This window comes from Lithobates pipiens, unplaced genomic scaffold (genome assembly GCF_037356315.1).
Source record: "Lithobates pipiens isolate NorthernLeopardFrog02 unplaced genomic scaffold, aLitPip1_a1.2 Scaffold_30, whole genome shotgun sequence".
Lineage (NCBI taxonomy): Eukaryota > Metazoa > Chordata > Amphibia > Anura > Ranidae > Lithobates > Lithobates pipiens.
Window position 1 is genome coordinate 10,937,593 of NW_027507791.1, and position 21,777 is coordinate 10,959,369.

The following is a 21,777-nucleotide window of genomic DNA, read 5'->3' on the forward strand; positions in this document are numbered from 1 at the left end:
AGGATTCAAACTCATTTCCCTTGATGATGTGGGACAGGCGCAGAACATGCAGCCTAGCCCACCATTGGGAGTCCGGGTGCCCCTGTAATTCAGGTACACTGGGATTGTCCCATATCGGTGTTTGTGGTGACCTGCCCGGGGTAGAAATAGAAAGAAGTTTCTCTCCCTCTCTCCAGGCCAGTAGACCCACCGCCATAGGGGAGAATCTAGAGCATCTAGAATGTAGGGCTCTGTGCAGCACGTCATTAACCGAGTCAAACGGGGCATGAAGGATTGACATGAGAATGGCGGAGGGGGGCTGGGGGTTGGAATGCAACCAATCATATATATATGTCAGTTGGGAGGCAAGGAAATATTTGCCAAGGTTCGGGTGGGCCAGGCCTCCTTTCGATTTAGGGGATTGTAAAGATGTCTTGGCAAATCGCGGATGGGAGTTTTGCCAGATAAAGGAGGACACACTGGATTCTATGTTCATAAATACCTTTTTTGGGAGATAGACCGGGGCAGCTCGAAAACAGTATAGAAATTTTGGGAGGAATATCATCTTAAAGATGTTAATACGACCTATCAAGTTGAGAGGGAGAGTTGCCCACGCTTGAAGTCTGTCAACCATCTGTTTTGTGATTGGGGTAATATTCAAGGCTTCATATTTGGGGAGCTCATTATGTATCTGAATGCCCAGATATTTAAATGACTGGGACGTCTGAAGTTTAGACGCGGTCAAGTAATCATAGGAGCAGCGCGGGCCAATGGGGAAAGCTATTGACTTGTCCCAACCTACCCTCAGACCAGACACATCACCAAATTCCTCAACCACCCGCATGAGACCATGAAAGGAGCCTTCCTTACCATCCAAATAAATCAAGGCATCATCAGCATACAAAGATATCTTTTCCTCCAGTAATCCTACTCGGATGCCCCCTATCCCCGAAGCCTGCCGCACCGCCAGGGCCAGGGGCTCTATGGCGATGGCGAACAGGAGCGGGGACAGGGGACAACCCTGTCTAGTCCCCCTAAACAGCCGAAATGGTGATGAGACATCTCTGTTAGTTCTCACCCGCGCACTCGGCTTAGCGTATAGCAGGCGGACCCATTTTGTAAATAGTGGGCCAAAGCCCATGTTAGCCATTGTCTCCCACAAAAATGACCAACGCACCGTATCAAATGCCTTTAACACATCTAAGGACAGTACCAAACCACTTTGTTTATCCCTACATGCTCTATGGATATGTAGATATAATCTGCGTATATTGTCAAAAGTGCTACGTCCAGGCATAAACCCAGCCTGATCTGGCGAGATTAATGAGAGTATAACCTTTTGCAATCGAAGAGCCAATATCTTGGCCAAAAATTTTGCGTCGTGGTTTAGGAGGGAAATAGGACGGTAGGACTCACATAGCAATTTGTTCTTGCCCGGCTTGGGCAAAACCACTATCAGGGCTTCATTCATGGAGTCAGGAAGAGATCCCATGTTCAAAGACGCTCTGTACGTAAGGAGTAGCTTAGGGGCTACCAACTCAGTATAGGTCTGGTACCATGCCGAAGGGATACCGTCAAGGCCGGGGGCCTTCGAAGGCGGTAGGGAACCTATCGCTGCCTCCACCTCTTCAAGAGTAATCTCCTGCTCAAGGAGATCTCGTTGGTCCTCCTCCAGTCCAGGAAACACCAACGATGAGAAAAAACCCTGAAATGTAGCCTCCGATGGGGGCACCGGATCGTCATAAAGTTCGCTGTAGTATGAGGTAAATTCCTGATTTATCGCCCCCGGGTCTTCAGTAGTAGAACCATTGGGCAGTTGTATGGCAGAGATGGAACTATCCAGATAATCCGTATGAGCGAGGAAGGCTAACAGCCTCCCATTCTTACCCCCGTGTTCGTGTAGTTTTGCTGTCAGGTGTAGTTGTTGTATTTTAGTCGTGTCCACAAGATGTAACTGTAACAGCTTGTGGGCATTCGTCAGGTCACCTCGAGTGGTCTCAGTCGGGTTGAGTATATGTCTACGTTTAGCCTCCTCAAGGGAACGTTCAAGATCCAGTTGTTGGGCCCTCCCCGCTCGTCTATGATGCTTAATACGGGAAATGTACGAACCGCGCAGTACCGCCTTAAAGGCATCCCAGGTAGGTCCCGCTGTCGTGGTGCCAATGTTCGTGGACCAGTAGTCTGACATATCTGAGGGAATGGCCTCTTGTATCCCCGGTGTGGACACCCACAAGGGACTAAGTTTCCACACCCTAAATGTAGGGCAGTGCCCCAGGGAAAGGGTAACCTGCAGTAGTGAGTGATCCGAAACTGTTTGAGAGATATATTTAATCGCCCTGACGACCGGCAGGAAACTCCCGGTGGCCAATGCATAGTCCAGTCTGGACAAAGAGCCATACGTTTTGGATTGACATGAGAATACCTTTACCCCCGGGAATTTCCAACGCCAAATATCAACATATCCATAGGCCTCACACCATTTACTAAACATTCTTGATTCGCTTCCATGTGGTTTCAACCGATCCAGATCAGGCTGTAGCACCGAGTTGAAATCACCCACAATAAACGTAGGGCAAACAGGTAACATTGACAACTTAGTACTCAGAGCGGAGAATACCGTGGCCGTGGCTGGCGGAGGAACATAGATTGTGACCAGAATGACAGGAGTTCTTAGCACCGTGGCATGTAATACTAAAAATTGACCCCCGGGGTCCGAGACCACCTGATGGCACTCAAACTGTAACCCCTTTCGTATTAAGATGGCCACCCCACGAGCATAGTTGGAGTAAGTGGAATGAAAGTTATGAGCCACCCAACACTTTTTTAACGAAAGGATTTTTGAGCCCACCAGATGAGTCTCCTGCAGACAAAGAATATGCGGGTGCAGTCGTTTAATCTGCTCAAACACCAGTGCACGTTTAAATTTAGAATTTAGCCCCCGAACATTCCAGGAGCATATGTTTACCTCAGCCATGTACGGGCTGGGAATAGTGTACAAGAACGTGAACAAGCGGGTGTAGCCCGCCCAGGAACCCCAAAACCATCCCTCACCAGACAGCCAGAGCCACAGTACCTCCAGGGGGACAGGTGACACAGACTTACTCCCATCCAACCACACACCACACACATCTCACCCATACAACAGACAACAAATAAAGGGCTGCCAAGTAGCAGCAACAACCCTGCCCTGCTCCCACGGAAATGGAGCGGGCTTGTACCCAAAACTGGGGCCATGCGTGGGGCGCATGGCCTGATAGCCATGCAATTATCCACAACTAGATAACCTCACCACAATGTGGCTCAAAATCGTTCTGCCTGGAGCAGCTCCCAGGTACTCATCCAAAAAATGGAGGAGAAAAAGAGTCCCGCAACACAAAAATAAATCTGGTTAGTCCCAACATGTTTCAATAAGAGCCGCAGAGATCCGCCTCCCTGACCGAGGCAGTTGCAAAAAAGAAAAAAGGGGGGGCAAGGAAAAAAATAGAATGATAACCATCCAGGCCATTATCCTTCAGGCAGGATCTTGAGGGGGTTGGGGCAGGGATTCCCACCATGTAAGGACGTCCTTGGGTGACTGGAAGAAAAGAACCTTCTCCTGATATACAATACGTAGGGTAGCCGGGAATATCATAGAATACTTCACTGCGTGTTCTCTCAGCTTGCGTTTAACAGACTGAAATTGTGCCCGTTGGTTGCGAACCGCCACAGAATAATCCGGATACAGTGACACAGCAGCATTATTGATCTTCAAGCTGCCTTTCACTCTGGCCGCCCGTAGTATAGCGTCTCTGTCTCTGTAGTTCAGCAACCTAATTACCATGGTACGTGGTGGATTGCCCGCAGGGAGAGGTCTGCCCGGGACTCTGTGAGCCCGTTCTATCACAAAGCAGGGGGACAGGGTGTCACGGCCAAATTCCTGCTCAAGCCAACTTTCCAAAAAGGCCACTGGGTCAGACCCCTCTACCCGCTCAGGAAGGCCCACCAGCCTCAGGTTGTTACGTCTGAGGCGGTTCTCGAGGTCGTCCATCTTGTTTTCCAGGGAGGCAATTTTACCCCCCGCCGTATTAAGTTTAGGCCAGATAGGGTCAACTGCATCCTCCAAGTCACTAATACGTTTCTCAGTCTCATCCACCCTTCCGCGTATTTTCTGAACATCCTGTCTCAGCAATGTAAAGTCACTTCTTATTTCAGCCACAGTCCCCATTAGAGCCACATGGTTTACCTTAATGGTGTGCAGCACATCGGCAAGCGTCGGATCCCGGCCACTCGCCTCCGCCTCCTCTCCCTCCGAGATCTGTGACTCCAGGATCGGGGGGTCCGGGTGTCCCGGGGAGGACGGCGGAGAGGATTCCCCAAAGAGATCCGGCGTGGAGGCCGGAGAATCACAGTGCTCCGCGGTGGTGGTCCGGCGGCCATCTTGGCCCGAGCGTGTGTGCGCAGACATTCGCGCCGGCGGCTGCCTTCTGCGCTTGCCCATCCGCCGATATCACCTGCCAGGGAAGCGGGGGGGTCCTCCGGTGCAGTCGGTGTCTTTCGGTCAGCGATCGGTGCGGGATTAACCCAGGATGGAGCAGGATTGTAGCGGGAGAAGACGGAGCTGCTCAGAAAGACGTCCGCTCACATGACCACCTAGGCCACGCCCCGATACATCATTATCTTAGTACATGCTGTCTCCTCTCCATCCACAGAAGCCCACACTCCCTAAGAGCATTTCACCCCAGTGGGCTTGTTCACAGGGATAGAGTAACTCATTTAAAGCAGTTGTACACCACTGGATTTTTTTTGTTACCCTGCAAGGTAAAGGCTTAGTGTGCATCGCATACTAGCACATTATGTTAAACTTACCTTAAAACAAAGCCCTCTCATGCTGAGATGTCAGATCTGGAAGCCGCTTCCACCTTCACCCATCTTGCTTTCGGGTTCGCGGTCTCAGGCTCTGTGACTGGCTGGACTCATGATGATGTCACTCCTGCGCATGCGTGCGGGAGCCACCTGTCACGGCACGGGGCTCTGAAGAAACGGCACGGGTGGCCGTTCCTTCAGAGCACATTGGCCAGTGATGTCACTGACTGCATGTACAGTAAAGATCTCCTAGACGGTACACATTTAGGAGATATTTACATTACCTATAGGTAAGCCTTATTATAGGCTTACCTATTGATAAAAGTCATGCATTGAAGTTTACTCCCACTTGAAAATGGTCTGTTGCAAAGTGGAAAACTGTTCTGTGGTCAGAAATCTAAATTTGACATGCTTTTTGGCAAACCATGGATGTCCCGTCCTCCAGACTAAAGAGGAGAGGGACCTTCTGGCTTGTTATCAATGTTCAGTTTAAAAGCCTGCATCTCAGCTGGTATTGGAGTGTATTAGTGCGTATGGAATGGGCAGATTGCACATCTGGAAAGGCATCATCAACGCTGAAAGAAATATCCAGGTTTAGTGCAGCATATGCACCCATCCAGACTACGTCTTTTCCATATTGCATATTTCAGCAGGACAATGCTAAACCACATACTGCATCTATGACAACAGCATGGCTCTGTAGTAGAAGAGTCCGGGTGCTTAACTGGCCTGCAGTTCATACCTTTCACCAATTGAAAATATTTGGCGCACCTTGAAATGAAAAATATGACAAAGAGGACCCAGGACTGTTCGAATCCTATATCCGGCAAGAATGGGACAACATTCCTCTCCCAAAACTCCAGGAACCAGTCTCCTCAGTTCTCAGGCATTTACAGAGCTTTGTTAATAGAAGAGGGGGCTAACAAAGCCCTCTGCAAATACTTCAATGTGATTTTTCCTATCTCCTTACCCTTATTCTTTTGACCCTTTGAAAAACACCTGAATGGTGGAGAAAGTTTGATGTCATCCTTGGTCATGTATCGTGTATGCCAATGAGCTGTATCCAAACAGATACCTTGGTTGCCAAGTGGAAAGTTGTGCTAAGCACCGTTTTTGGGTTTTGTTTTTATCTCTTTATGCTTTTTCTATGTGGACTGTATAAGCCTGGGTATGCCCAATAGGCTTTGTTTTGTATCTTAAAATTTCAAATGCCTAATAAAAAGTTTGAAAAATAAAAAATTTAAATTAAAATAAATAAATAAAAGGGCAAGAAGAAAGAAGAGGAGGCGCTATAAACGTGGCCCTGGCCCAATTTTTTGTAGACGTGTTGCCGCCATCAATTTCAAAATTACTTTTTTTTTTTAAACGGTACATTTTCCAGTTTAAACATTTTGTGTTTTCTTTTGTAAATAAAATATGGGCTTATGAGATTTTCAAATCATTGCATTCTGTTTTTATGTAGACTTCACATTGTAAGAAGCTCACAGTGTGCTGTGAAATCAGCGTAAACAAATTCAGAAGAAGCAAGGAGCCTGTACAACTTTACAAGACTGAAGGGAAGGTATTCTGATTTAAAGTGGTTGTAAAGGCTGAAGGTTTTTTACCTTTAGGCCGGGTTCACACTTTCGCGAATTCCAATTTGCAATAGCAGGAGATATAGAGCCGGATCACATATCTCCGATGCAGCTCCAGCGCGAATTTCCACAGGAGCCCCATGTGTCTTTTGATCCATTTCAGGTCCAAATTTAGCCCAAAATTTGGCTTGAAATTGGACCTGAAACAGTGAACCAGGACCCCTGCTGGGGGCCGCATCAGCATTAGGTGTAAACCAAGCCTCAAGCATTCTATGTATAACCACTTAAGCCCCGGACCAATTTGCAGCCAAAGGACCAGGCCCCTTTTGCGATTCGCCACTGCTTCGCTTTAACTGACAATTGCGCGGTCGTGCGACGTGGCTCCCAAACAAAATTGACGTCCTTTTTTCCCCACAAATAGAGCTTTCTTTTGGTGGTATTTGATCACCTCTGTGGTTTTTATTTTTTGCACTATAAACAAAAATAAAGCGAAAATTTTGAAAAAAATTCAATATTTTTTACTTTTTGCTATAATAAATAATAATAATAAATATCGCAATAAGCGATTATTGATTGGTTTCCGCAAAAGTTATAGCATTTACAAAATAAGGGATAGTTTTATAGCATTTTTATTAATTATTTTTTTTACTAGTAATGGCATCGATCAGCAATTTTTATTGTGACTGCTACATTATGGCAGACACATCGGACATTTTTGACACATTTTTGGGACCATTGTCATTTATACAGCAATCAGCGCTATTTAAAGTGGTTGTAAACCCTTACAAACCACTTTGACCTACAGGTAAGCCTAGATTAAGGCTTACCTGTAGGTCCAAGCAATATCTCCTAAACCTATATGGTTTAGGAGATATTTGCCCGAACAGGCGCACTGAGCGCGGCATTCTCAGCGACGGAGCTGCCGCGCGTGTCGGCTCCCGTGCGAATGCGCGGGAGTGACGTCATCGCGGCTTCGCCGAATGACAGCGGCGGAGCTGCGAGACCCCACCAACAAGATGGATGCGGCGGACTACAGGGGACAGCGGCGACTTCGCTGGCTCCTGTGTCAGGTAAGTGACACATAATGGGCTACTTTGCGATGCATAGTAGTCCATTATGCTTTGCCTTTGCAGGGAATGAAAGAGGAAGTAAACTCATCAGGGCTTACTTCCTCTTTAACCACTTTCAGACCGGACCAATTTGCTGGTCAAAGACCAGACCACTTTTTGCGATTCGGCACTGCGTCGCTTTAACTGACAATTGCGCGGTCGTGCGACGTGGCTCCCAAACAAAATTGACGTCCTTTTTTCCCACAAATAGAGCTTTCTTTTGGTGGTATTTGATCACCCCTGCGGTTTTTATTTTTTGCGCTATAAACAAAAATAGAGCGACAATTTTAAAAAAAACGCATTATTTTTTACTTTTTGTTATAATAAATATCCCCCAAAAATATATAAAAAAACATTTTTTTCCCTCAATTTAGGCCGATACGTATTCTTCTACATATTTTTGGTTAAAAAAAATCACAATAAGCGATTATTGATTGGTTTGCGCAAAAGTTATAGCGTTTACAAAATAGGGATAGTTTTATAGCATTTTTATTAATAATTTTTTATTATTTTTTTTTTTACTAGTAATGGCGGCGATCTGCGATTTTTATTGTGACTGCGACATTGTCGGGGACCCATCGGACATTTTTGACACATTTTTGGGACCATTGTCATTTATACAGTAATCACTGCTATATAAATGCAGTGATTCCTGTGTAAATGACACTGGCAGTGAAAGGGTTAACCTGTGGGTGGCAGTGTAGGGGTTAAGTGTTCCTAGGGGTGTGTTACTAACTGTGGGGGGGTTGGGCTTTCATTTAGTGTACACTGATCTCTGCTCCAATCACATGGAGCAGAGATCAGCGTCACTAGTTGCTAGGCAGAATGAGAAAATGTTGTTTATACAGCATTTCCTCCATTCCGCCGCTCCGTGAGACGATCGCGGGGATGCCCGCGGCGATCGAGTCCGCGGGTCCCGCGACCGGACTCACGGAGGTCCCGACCAGCGCGGGAGCTGCGAATATTGGACGTACATGTACGCCAATATGCCTGCCCGTGCCATGCTGTCGACGTACATCGTCGTGCGCTGGTCGGGAAGTGGTTAAATTCACTGATTCCTGTGTAAATGACACTGGCAGTGAAGGAGTTAACCACTAGGGGGTGGGGAGGGGTTATGTGTGACGTGTGTGTTTTTTTTTTACTGTTGGAGGGCGTGGCTTGGTATGTGATGTCACTGATCGTCTTTCCCTATAACATACACTAGGAAGCACGGGGAGAGGTTTGTTTACACAGACCTCTCCTCGTTCTTCACGTCTGTGACCCGATCGCGGGACACCAGCGGCGATCGGGTCGGCGGGTCCCGCGGCCACGGAGCTCAGGACCGGGTTGCGAGCCCGCCGCTGGCGGTGCGCAAGCTACCCACGGCTGGGCAATTAAAGAGCCACGTACAGGTACGTGATTGTGCCCAGCCATGCCATTCTGCCGACGTATATCAGCGTGAGGTGGTCCTTAAGCGGATAAAGGTGATAAACCTTCTGTGTGCAGCTACCCTCACAGCCCCTTTTATTACTCACCTGAGCCCCATCTCAATCCAGTGATGTGCACGGGAGCCTCAGCTGTTCTGGTCTCTCTCTCCTCATTGGCTGAGACCCAGCAGCAGGAGCCATTGGCTCCCACTGGCCAGTGAGCCAATGAGGAGAGTGCGCTGAGCTGCATTTCTGTGTCTTATGGATGCTTGGAGCGGAGCTCGGGAGCAAGCACACACCAGTGTCCCCATAGCAAGCAGCTTGCTATAGGGGGCATTGGTCAAGGGGTAGAAGCCAGGAGCGCCGGCAGGGCACCAGAGAAGAGGAGGATCGAGGCTGTTCTGTGCAAAACCATTACACAGAGCATGTAAGCATGACATGTCCTTTATTAACCACTTCAGTCCCGGAAGATTTAGCTGCTCAATGACCAGGCCATTTTTTGCCATACGGCACTGCGTCGCTTTAACTGACAATTGCATGGTCGTACATGGGAAATGTAGTTCCAAAACATCTGGGGTGCCAAGATTTGCCATCACTGGCCTAGGAGGAGAGAGAGAGAGAGAAACACATAGGTGTTCATACATAGTATGAACACACGATCTATCTCTACTCCCCTGAGAGAACCAGAATCTGTGTTTACACACACACAGATCCCGGCACTCGCACTGTCATGAGCGATCACGGGAGCCCGACAGAACAGCAGAACATGCTGCCTTTTTCTTTGCACTAAACTGTCCTGGAACATGATAAAACACATCAAAAACACATCGGAACGCACAAAAAAAAAACACGCTGAAACACACGTCCTTATTTAAGGTGAAGAAAAAAAAAAAGGGGGGGAAAATGCACTGGAATGCGTCAAAAATGCGTAAAAAACACGTACGCAAAAAAGCATTCGGAACGCATGTAGACTGCGATTCTATGGTGTGAACTGACTCCTTTGCCCCATACACACGGTCGGACATTCCGAGCACAAAATCTGTCAGATTTTTTCTGACGGATTTTGGCCGAAACTACTATACACGGTCGCACAAAGTTGTCGGAAAATACGATCGTTCAGAACGAGGTGACGTTCGTAACATACGACGGGACTAGGTAGAGGCCAGTAGCCAATAGCTTTGGTCTCCAAATTTTTTCTGAGCATGTGTGGCACTTTGTCCATCGGAATTCTCTACACACGATCGGAAAAAGTCAGATCGTATTTTGTTATCGGAAAATTTTAGATCCAAATTCCGACAGAAAAAGAGCCCACACATGATTGGATTTTCTAACAACATAATCCGATCTAACTTTTTCCATTGGACTTTCCGACCGTGTGTATGGGGCATTAGAATCGCTTTAAAGCTTATATGAACCCAATCACTAAAATCTCACATAACCTATAAAATGTCAGTGACTTCCAAAGTAATTTTCAATATTCTTAAAGTGATATTAATTATTTTTTTTTTGTTTTAAAATAACAAATATGTTATACTTACCTGCTCCGTGTAGCGGTTTTGCAAAGAACAGCCCAGACCCTCCTCTTCTCGGGACCTTTGCCAGCGCTCTCGGCCCATCCATCCTGCCGAGTGCCCCCACAGCAAGCAGCTTGCTATCAGGGCACCTGAGCCAAGCCACAGCTCCCTGTGTCCTTTCAGACACAGAGCCACAGCCCAGGCCTGCCCCTATTCTCTCCTCATTGGCTGACTGACTTTGATTGATAGTAGTGGGAGCCAATGGAGTCCCGGGGCAGCCGAGACACTCCTGCAACATCGCTGGATCTAGATAGAACTCAGGTAAGTATTAGGGGGGCTGCTTCACACAGAAAGTATTTTATCATAAGGCATAGAATGCCTTAAGATTAAAAAAAAAACAAAAAAAAAAACCTTCTTCCTTTACAACCACTTTAATGTCCTCCAGTGTTTACATCTAAGTAAATGCATCAAAAATGTAATAAGTAAAGCCGAATTTCCATAAATCCCTGCAGCCGAGCTTTGTTGCAAGCAGGAGATGGAATAGGGTATGCTGAAGGACAGCGCGATAAGGCTTCTAATGGAAGGATTCATTTACCTCTTATCAGCTCGTAGATATTCATGTCCATCAATTCACAAATCAGAGCCAGGCATCCCGATTTCCTGTCACTGGAACACAGAAAAGCATCCAGAGTAATCCACAAAGATTAACCGTGACTCAGAACTCATATCTACAAACTGTGAAAGAGGATCATCTGCATTTTAGATCCAAATGTAATTGAAAATACACGTGCTTTGCAACAAGAATCCCCCCCCCCCCCAAAAAAATAGAAATTATTTCACAGAAACTAAGCAGAAAAATAGGATACGTACAAAAGCACTTCATGTAAAGCCAGGATATTAGGGTGCGGGCTCAGCCTCCTTAGCGCTTGGATTTCTCTCAAATTATTCACTTGCTCTGTGCTTGAGAAACAAAATAAATAATAACAGATTCTCATTATTGTGATTTTTGTTGCATTTTTTTTTTTAAATATATATTTTTTTAAATGCTAAAATAAATAAATAAAAAAGGTACGCCTATAGGCTTACTTCATTATAACTGCTAAATAATGCGGTGAGCATGGCAAAAAAGAATCAGAATCCATCTTGTACTGATTTGGCTCCAAGTGGACCTTTTTTCATAAGGCTGAATTCCAGGATTTTGGCCCGCTTTGTAAAAGGTGAAGGCATACTGTGTGTTAAAAGGAGAAGTCCAGCCTGGGCTTCCCCTATTGGTCACAGGAGTGCAATTCAGTTTGCACTCCTGTGACCCGTTTTCAGCAGAAGGCAGTTTGAAGTCCGCTCTCTGCTGTCATCACCAAGTTCAGTCCAGGCACCTCGTCATCCCGACTTTGGAAGTCTGGATCCACCAGGTGCCTGGACTGGATCGCTCAGAGACGGCCACCCCCTGCCCCTCCACAGCTCAGCGCTGCAGTGAGCATGGAGGAGCAGAGCAGGACAGCTGCTGATTGACAGTCAGCAGCTCTCCTCTCAAAGAGCCGGGAGAACCGAGCCATCGATGGTGTTCGATCGCTCGGTTCTCAGTGTAGAGACACCAGGGGACAGATGCAGCATCGGACCGATGCTGCATCCACCTAAGTATGAATAGGGGGGAAAAAAAACAAGCCCATACTTCTCTTTTAAGTCCAAGGAGCTGCATGACATCTCCTAGGCTTATTGCTATAATTTACATTTGACAAGTTTATTGTTCTGCTGGAGAGTCTGGGGATCTGAGAGGAGAGAAACACACAGGAGTAGCTATACCCGCCCCTCCCCTCTGCTGCCCATTTACAGAAGCCTTGGTATTTTGTGTGCACATAATACCAAGGCTTCTGTGCTCAGAAAGGGGGGGGGGGGGGGAAGAGGTGGGCATAGCAGCTTCAATGACTCTCCTGTTCAAGATCCAGAGCTCAGAAGGATCAGCGACCTCTCCCATGTCTTCCGGGAGTACTATAAAGCTGTCATATATAAATAACAGAGATAAGCCCAGGAGGTGTCATACAGCTTGCTGAACCTAAAAGGGGTTGTAAAGTGTAAACATTTTTTACCTTAATGTATTTCTTGCTTTAAGGTAAAAAATGTTTAGGTGTTAGCATTGCCCCCTCAGCCCCTCTTTACTTGTTTACTTACCCGAGACCCCTTTCGATCCAGCGCCGCGCACGTCAGCAGATCGTTTCTGGGGCATTGGCTCCCAGTGCCGTCAATCAAAGCCAGCGAGGACGGAGCAAGGGCCAAGTCCCTCTGTCTGTGTCAATGGACGCAGCATAGGGACTCGGTTGCGAGCATGCACGAGTGCCCCCCCCCCCAGGAAGTGGTTTCCCATGGGGGTGTTTCGTCAGATTAGGCGACCCGTGATATTTTGTAACGGAAGTGATGTTCCGTCGCTGCCATCTTGCTACACCCTGCACTCCTCCACAGTAAGGATACAGTGAGAAGGCGGCAAGTGGACATCTTGTTACACCCACCGGAGTCTTGCATTTCACAGTAAACTGAGCTTATATAGTGAAATCAAGTATTTTTAACTCCGTCAGACTGTTTTGATGTTGATTTTTCAAAGCAGCAGTGTTCTGTCAGATTAGCAAACCTGTGTGATCAGCAGGCTTGTCGCTGCTTTAAAAATTCAACAACTAAAACAGTCAGATGAATGTTAGAAATACTGTATTTCATTAAATAAGCTCAGTTTACGGTTAAAAATAAGTGTGAAGTGCAAGGCTCCAATGGGTGTACTGTATTTTCTGGAGTATAAGATGACCTTTTACACAAAAATAAAAATAAAAAAAATGGCCAAAAAGCGGGGGGTCATCTTATACGCCAGGTATAAAGTGGGGGTCGTCTCATACGCAAGCCGCCTACTGGATGCCAGCCCTCCAGATGCTCGCTGAATGTGCGGTAATACTGTATACATACAGTATACACTGCTGAGCCAATCCTGGCAAACGATGTATTCTATTATGAATACAAAGCCTGCTTGGATTGGAATAACAACCTCTGCCAATCCAAGCAGGCTACATGCAGTAGCCTGCTCCGATTGGCTTTGAGAGTCAAAGGCACGGGCTGATGATGTTACAGCCTCTGCCAATCCAAGCAGGCTTTGTATTCATTAATAGAATACATCATTCGCCGTGATTGGCTCAGCGCTGTATACTGTATGTATACTGGGAGACAGTATGTTACCTGTTACCGAAGCTACTGAACATACAGCATTACCGCACATCCAGCAGGCTGACAGACTCAGGAGGGGGTTATGTTATACAGTGAGTATAGCACAAAATCAATGTTTTAAATGGAAGGGGGTCGTCTTATATGCCCAGCCGCCTTATACGCCGGCAAATATGGTAACAAGATGTCCACTTGCCGCCTTCTCACTGTATCCTTACTGTGGACGAGTGCGGGGTGTAGCAAAAAATTGTGGCAACGGAACTTCACTTCCATTACAAATTCTGACGGGTTGCCTAATCTGACGAAACAGGAGCACTGGACAGAGAGGAGGGGCCAGGAGTGCCGGTGGGGGACCTGAAAAGAGGAGGTTCCTGGCCGCTAAGTATAGACATGTTTATTTTTTATTTTATTTACCTTTACAACCCCTTTAACTTATAGAGTGTCTTCATTTTTTACAAAGAAGCTGAATTCCTGTAATTCTTCATTACATTTTGGAGGGAGCAAGGAAGGGTTAGAACCTCAGACAGGTTTTTATTTTTGTCCCTCAGTTTAAATTTTTCCCTTATTACAGTGCCTCGAAAAAGTATTCATACCCCTTGAAATTGTCCATATTTTGCCACGTTACAACAAAAAACGTAAATGCATTTTATTGTAGACCAACACAAAGTGGCACAGAATTATGAAGTGGAAGGAAAATGATAAATGGTTTTCAACATTTTTTACAAATAAATATCTGAAAAGTGTGGAGTGCATTTGTATTCAGCCCCCTTTACTCTGATACCCCAAACTAAAATCTAGTGGAACCAATTGCCTTCAGAATTCACCTGATTAGTAAATGCAGCTGTTCTGAAGCCCTCAGAGGTTTGTTAGAGAACCTTAGTGAACAAACAGCATCATGAAGTCCAAGGAACACACCAGACAGGTCAGGAATTAAGTTGGGGAGAAGTTTAAAGCAGGGTTAGGTTATAAAAAAATATCCCAAGCTTTCAACATCTCACGGAGCTCTGTTCAATCCATCATCCGAAAATGGAAAGAGTATGGCATAACTGCAAACCTACCAAGACATGGCCATCCACCTAAACTGACAGGCTGGGCAAGGAGAGCATTCATCAGAGAAGCAGCCAAGAGGCCCATGGTAACTCTGGAGGAGCTGCAGAGATCCACAGCTCAGGTGGGAGAATCTGTCCACAGAACAACTACTAAGCCCCATACACACTACAGTTTGTAAACTGACAGCTCCAGTTGGAGCCGCTGTACTAACAATGCAAGGCTCGCCCAGCGATCTCCCCCGCAGATCTGTTGTGTTCTAACAGGGGGACCCTTCCCAGCCAGAACACTATGGCTGTCTGCCATTGGCTGAGAGCACTGAGAGCTGAGTCAGTCGGCTGCCGGACAGACCAACATTTACACGGCCCGTGTGTTCAGGGCTTAACTCGACAAATCTGGCATTTATGGAAAAGTGTCAAGAAGAAAGCCATTGATGAAAAAAAGCCATAAGGAGTCCTGTTTGCAGTTTGTGAGAAGCCATGTGGGGGACACAGCAAACATGTGGAAGAAGGTGCTCTGGTCAGATGGAACTAAAATTGAACTTTTTGGCCTAAACGCAAAAAATGCTATGTGTGTTGGAAAACTAACACTGCACACCACCCTAAACACACCATTCCCACTGTGAAACATGGTGGTGGCAGCATCATGTTGTGGGGATGCTTTTCTTCAGCAGGGACAGGGAAGCTGGTCAGAGTTGATGGGAAGATGGACGGAGCCAAATACAGGCCAATCTTGGAAGAAACTGTGTTAGAGTCTGCAAAAGACTGGGGTGGAGGTTCACCTTCCAGCAGGACAACGACCCTAAACATACAGCCAGAGCTACAATGGAATGGATTAGATCAAAGCATATTCATGTGTTAGAATGGTCCAGTCAAAGTCCAGACCTAAATCCAATTGAGAATCTGTGGCAAGACTTAACAATTGCCGTTCACAGACGCTCTCCATCCAATCTGACAGAGCTTGAGATATTTTGCTAAGAAGAATGGGCAATGATGTCACTATCTAGATGTACAAAGCTGGTAGAGACATCCCCAAAAAAGACTTGCAGCTGTAATTGCAGTGAAGGGCGGTTCTACAAAGTATTGATTCTGGGAGGCTGAATACAAATGTACCCCACACTTTTCACATATTTATTTGAAAGGAAAATTTTGAAAACCATTTATCATTTTCCTTTCACGTCACAATGAAATGAAGGACTCTTTTTCCTGGGGACAGTCCCCTAAAATTAGAGACGGTCCCCGGAAATTAGAAATGCCCGGTCACTCTATTCTATAGGAGACTTCTGGGCCCAATGCCTTCCTGTATTTGGTACAGATAGAGTTTAGATACACTCCTGAACATGACAATAATCCACCAAGCCAGCGTACCTTTTGAAAAGTTGCTTCATCTTCTTACACGCGTAGTAGTTTCCATCTTTTAAACTTTGGGCTTTGACCACTTCCGAAAAGGTCCCTTCACCTATTTTATTGATTGTCTTATATTCTGGAATAAAACACAAAAAAATAAAAAGCTGTGATTTATTTTAATTTTTTTTTACTAATTCATAACTATACATGAGAATACTGATGTGCGTATTCACCTTGTAAAACAGCAATGAAAGGCAAAACATTTATGTATAAATATATATAAAAAAAATTATAATTATATTATATATATATATATATATATCTTTTTTTTATAAGTGATCACATTCCCTCTGTTCTTAGCTGCATAAGAGCTGGGGGGAGGAGAAGCAGCAGCAGTACAATGAACAAGTCATTGGAGGAGAGCAGGCTGAGTTCCCAGCACAGCTAGAGAACTCACCACTGTGTGCTCCTGCTTAGTGTGGTCAGTTTTTAATAGGAAAACAGAGGGACTGGCAGGAACAGCAGGGATTTCACACATGGGAAGCAATACAAATAGAGCAGGATACTTTCTCATACAAGTACATGGTACAGCAGACACATATCAGGAATATGAAGTGTTGGGGTGACAAATGCTTTAATGGAACTAAAGTCAAAATACTAAGTAGAAGAAGCCGAGTAAAACAAAGTCCAGCACGGCAAAATAAAAATTCCACACTAAATGATAAATCTGACTTGGTCAAGCTTGCAAAGTTGCAAATATGACCACTTGCCAACCACAATACTTACATTTACATAGGTTGTGGTTTTCACATGGTTTAACGGGGTTATGGCTGAAGCTATCAGCCACAACCCCAGTATCTTTTTTTTTTCAGCTGGCTTTCTCAAGAAAGCGGCCCGAGTGGCTCATTAGCCTCTGGATCACTTTCCGACGTGTCGGGCGGGGGTGGCCCACCGCTCACCAGCATTTCTCAGGCTTCCCGTATTTACCAGCGCACCCGAGAAACGATCTGACAGTGCGGCTGGCTGGTTACAGAGACTAACAGAAACCAGATCAGCTCTGATTGCCTCTATGGCCTTGGAGGACCAGAGCAGCGTCATGACATCACTTCCGGTCTAAGGCAGAAGTAACTTGTGCTTGTTTTCTAGAAATTCTAGGCTAGACTGCCATTTTACACAGTGGCAAGGACTCGTTCTGCCACAATAGACATGTTTCGGATGGGGTGCAAGGAAGACTGCACAGCATTTTTGTATGCCTTGCAATAATCTTTTGCACATTTCACAAGATACAGGAAGCACAAAACTATGGGCCCTTTTTTTTTTCTTTTCTTTTTTTTATTTTTTTATTTACACACATTTGTGTGGGTCACGCCTTCAAAACAATGCAGCCGGCTTTACTTTTCCTAACTGCACATCACCATATCCCAATGGTATAAACCGGCGTTTCTCAATTGGGGTGCTGTACAGTGTCCTCAGGGGTGTCGTGGCAAAAGGACAAAAAACAGTCTGTATACTCCCATCCGAGCATTCCTGTGTTAACTCCCATGTACAGACAGGAGGGAGAGAGCACAGCCTGCTCCTCCTCCTCACTCTATCTGCTGCTATCTGTTGTCTAACCCAGAAAGTTGTGCCGGTCACCCTCCCACGTCCTACCAACCATTGACGTGCTGCCTGCACACCATTCTGGATTGCCAACAGTACTACACATAGTAGCAGAGGGAGCCTGGGAGGAGGTGTGGGCTGTGCTTTCTCCCTCCTGTCTGTACAGGGGGGTTAACACAAGACCGCTCAGATTGGACTATACAGGATTTGATTACCCGCCCACCATTCTTTTCCTCAGACTGCTCCTGTCTCCGCAGCAAAAACTATGGGTGGAGGTAGTAATCAAATCCTGTATAGTCCAACTTCAGCAAACCTGTGTTAAGTCCTGTGTACAGACAGGAGAGAGACAGCACAACCCCCACCTACTCCTGGCTTTCTCCTCCTCTTTACCACTCTACCCAGGGGGTGGGGGGGGATTTGCGATGGGGGGGGGGGGGGGTTGAGCTGGGGGGATATTTGTACTAGGACACACTAGAAACCTCTCATTAATCAGCTGCGTCAGCGCTGATCTGTGTATTCGGACAGCGGAGAGCTGTCTGACTGTCACTTAACCAATCGTGGTGGGGGGTCAGAGGCGAGCTGTGGGACAGGTAGTGCGGGTCATGCGGTGGCTCCTGTGTCCTCCGTGCATCTCTTCTTGCCTACTGCTAGGTCGCCAATGGGATCACTTGTGCCTTCAGCCAATCAGGTGATGGGTATAAGACCCGTGCCTCCTGATTGGTTGAGAGGCGTTAGCAAAGCAAATATTGAAATTGCTTTTCTAACAAATCTGGGTGGACTCCTAACGCAATGCTCTGAGCCACGAGTCCACCTTTTTTTAAAGCCCATCAGAGCCTATGACTCTAATCAGGTAGTTAAAAAAAAAACACACACCCTGCCGGTGTAATTCAGGCGCTTGGTGTCCGAAAAGGGGCCAGATGCCTTAATAGGGGGTACCAGTGGCAGCCATGGATACATGCATGAATTTATCCATGATACATAGAGGGGGGGTGGCTGGAGAGAAGGGGTGGCGCCCGTGTGCCCTTAATGGACACACCACCACTGATCCAAAGTCGATATTTAAACTGACTGGCTGGGAAAAATTACATTTTTCTATTAATAACATTGGAAACAGAGACAACAAAGCTGGCATACTGTCCAAGAAAAGGTGGCAACCTCAAGTGTGTCCTATAATAAAAGATGCATGCTTATTGACCATTGGTGATGAAATGGGCTAGTTAAGTAAACGTTCACAGTTCTACCAATGTAGTCAGGTGGGGGGGGGGGGGGGGAGTGTACTGCCACTTGTCATACGGTAAGGGACAAGAGCTATTAGAAAAGCTTTTCTGACCTGTCTTACTGATGGTCCACCAGATCTCCGTGTAGCACAGACCCCCGAAGGAGCGTCTGGATTTTCTGGGCTTACCGTTACCTTCTCCACCTCGTTCTCATCTAGGGGTTTCCCAAGGTTGATGGCCCAATAAACTGTAGAGACCGACACTTGAATCCCTTTAGGAATTTTTATTTGCAAAACGTTAAACAGAACTCAGTCTCTCAGTAGGGAATAGAGGGTATGGGTAGTAAAGCTCAGGTACTTTTGGAACTGCTGACACTTGAAATGTCTCTCTCTAGGTAATTCAGGGAATAGCCATTCACAATTGGATATTTCAACTATCGGATGGATCCCTTTTAGCGAATTTAGCAACCGACAGGTGATTTAAGTATAGGAAAGTCTCTGCCACAGACTTGGTTGTAGAACTTTAGAATAGAACAGAAAGTCTCTCACAGAAACTTAGTTGTAACTGAAGATTGAAATTAGGAACTCTCTTACGGTACCAGTATCTTGCAGCCGGTCCGGCGATACCGTAAGAATGCGGATTCACTTGGTGTCCTTTCCCGCTTAGCTTCCAGGCTCCTACCGAGCAGCCAGCCTCGTGCATGATCCTCTTCTGAAGAGTCCTCCCCTGGTTGCATTTTCAGTTGCTGGGCCTCTCCAAACCCGAGACGGCACCGGACCACCTTGGAACCCTCCTTCCAGTTACTGTGCCTCGGGCTAGCCAGCCCTGAGATTCGGAATCGGTTGGATCCGCACCCCAGGCCATGAGGGCCTCTGAGGGCTGGTCAGGAGGACCAGGAAGTCAGAACATACTTCTGGACCGAAACCTCGAATCACGTGACCTCGGCACCTTAAGTACCCTCTCCCGGAATACACAGCGAGACAACGCACCCACTGATTGGCTCAGAGAGAGAGATTGGTACCCAATGCGTCCAACCAGACTGCGTTCCAATGCCTGCCAAAGGTGACACCCACTCCTATGGCTAGGCAGAACATAGTACAGTCCAGCCAAACTGATACTGAACCATAATTTACTGCAATTAACCCTAAAACACAACTATGGTCTTAGGAACATTTAAATTGACAAAAACATAGCGCGTGCTCTTCAGGAGCCCGGCACTACATAGACATGAGATTATCACCCAATGATATTACCTGGATGGGAAACTAACGATCATAGACCACCTCGGGCACCAAGCACTGCATAACAGTTGGCATAGGTTGGGCTTGCCTAGCGATGCCACCTGCCCAGCATTGAATCTGACTGGATAATTGTTTCCAATGTTATTACATTAGAAAACTAATCACAAAGCCAGTATCCTTCCCAAAAAATCATGGCAACCACAAGTGTGTCCCACACCCAGAGTTACATGATGGTTTATGACCATTGGTGGTACAGAGTGGTTCCACCAATGTAGTTAATTCTACCAAAGTAGTCAGACATGGAAGGGAGAAACTACTTCCACTTGTACAGGACATAGGACAGCTATGGGGGGAGCTTTTCTAACCTGTCCCACCGATGGTACATTGGTTATTTACCTACTACATTGTCACCCAATGATAACAGCTGAATGGGGAACATGACATCTTATAGTCGTAGTAGTAGGTAGTCAGATTTAACTGGGGTGGATCTGTAATAGTGAAGACATTTCATAAAGTTAAATGTGACTAATTAACATTGATTTGATATCATAGCAGTTTGATAAAAGAAATAAACATACAAAACATTCAGTCGCCCAACATGGGGCACAAACTGCTACTGGGGTTTTTCCTGCCCAACCATCTCCCGGGTTTACAGAGAATGGTGGGAAAAAGAGAAAATATCCAGTGGACGGCAGTTGTGTGGAGGAAAATGCCTTGTTGATGTCAGAGATCAGAGGAGAATGATAGCTGGATAGTGTTCCAGTTGATAGAAAGACAACAGTAATGCCCCGTACATACGATAGGATTTTCCGATGGAAAATGTGTGATAGGACCATGTTGTCGGAAATTCTGACCGTGTGTAGGCTCCATCAAACATTTTCCATAGGAATTTCCATCACACAAAATTTGAGAGCTGGTTCTCAAATTTTCCAACAACAAAATCCGTTGTCGGAAATTCCGATCGTGTGTACACAATTCCGAACGCACAAATTGCCACGCATGCTCGGAATCAAGCAGAAGAGCAGCACTGGCTATTGAACTTAAATTTTTCTTGGCTCGTCGTATGTGTTGTGAATTTCTGACCAACTGTGTGTGACCGTGGGTATGCAAGACAAGTTTGAGCCAACATCTGTCCGAAAAAAAATCACATGGATTTTGTTGTCGAAAAATCCTATCATGTGTACAGGGCATAACTCAAATAACCTCTTGTTACATCTAAGGCTAAGGTATGCAGAATAACATCCCTGAACACACAACACATCCAACCTTGAAGAAGATGGGCTACAGCAGCAGAAGACCACACCGGGTGCCACTCCTGACAGCTAAGAACAGGAAACTGAGGCTACAATTCACACAGGATCACCAAAACTGGACAATAGAAGATTGGAAAAATGTTTCCTGGTCTGATGAGTCTGGATTTCAGCTGCGACATTCAGATGGTGGGGTCAGAATTTGGTGTAAACAACATGAAAGCATGGATCCATCCTGCCTTGTATCACCGGTTCAGGCTGGTGGTGATGAAATGGTATGGGGGGTATTTTCTTGGCACACTTTGGGCACCAATTGAGTATCGTTTAAACCCCACAGCCTACCTGAGTATTGTTGGTGACCATGTCCGTCCCTTTATGACTACAGTGTCTCCATCTTCTGATGGCTCCTTCCAGCAGGATAATGCACCATGTCACAAAGCTCCAATCATCTCATCACT

At 46.1% G+C, this 21,777-nt stretch overlaps 1 protein-coding gene across 4 annotated transcripts in view; it reads right to left on the bottom strand.

Moving 5' to 3' along the window:
* MOK (MOK protein kinase) overlaps nt 1-21,777 on the bottom strand; it is an 87,162-nt gene that overhangs the window by 64,051 nt on the left and 1,334 nt on the right. For all 4 annotated transcript variants that reach the window (XM_077463696.1, XM_077463695.1, XM_077463697.1 and 1 more), the window contains exons 2-4: nt 16,034-16,148; nt 11,295-11,384; nt 11,020-11,090 (exon numbers count right to left, since the gene is read on the bottom strand). In XM_077463696.1, the coding sequence (XP_077319822.1) occupies nt 11,020-11,090; nt 11,295-11,384; nt 16,034-16,148 (276 nt within the window). The remainder of the gene's footprint in view (nt 1-11,019; nt 11,091-11,294; nt 11,385-16,033; nt 16,149-21,777) is intronic.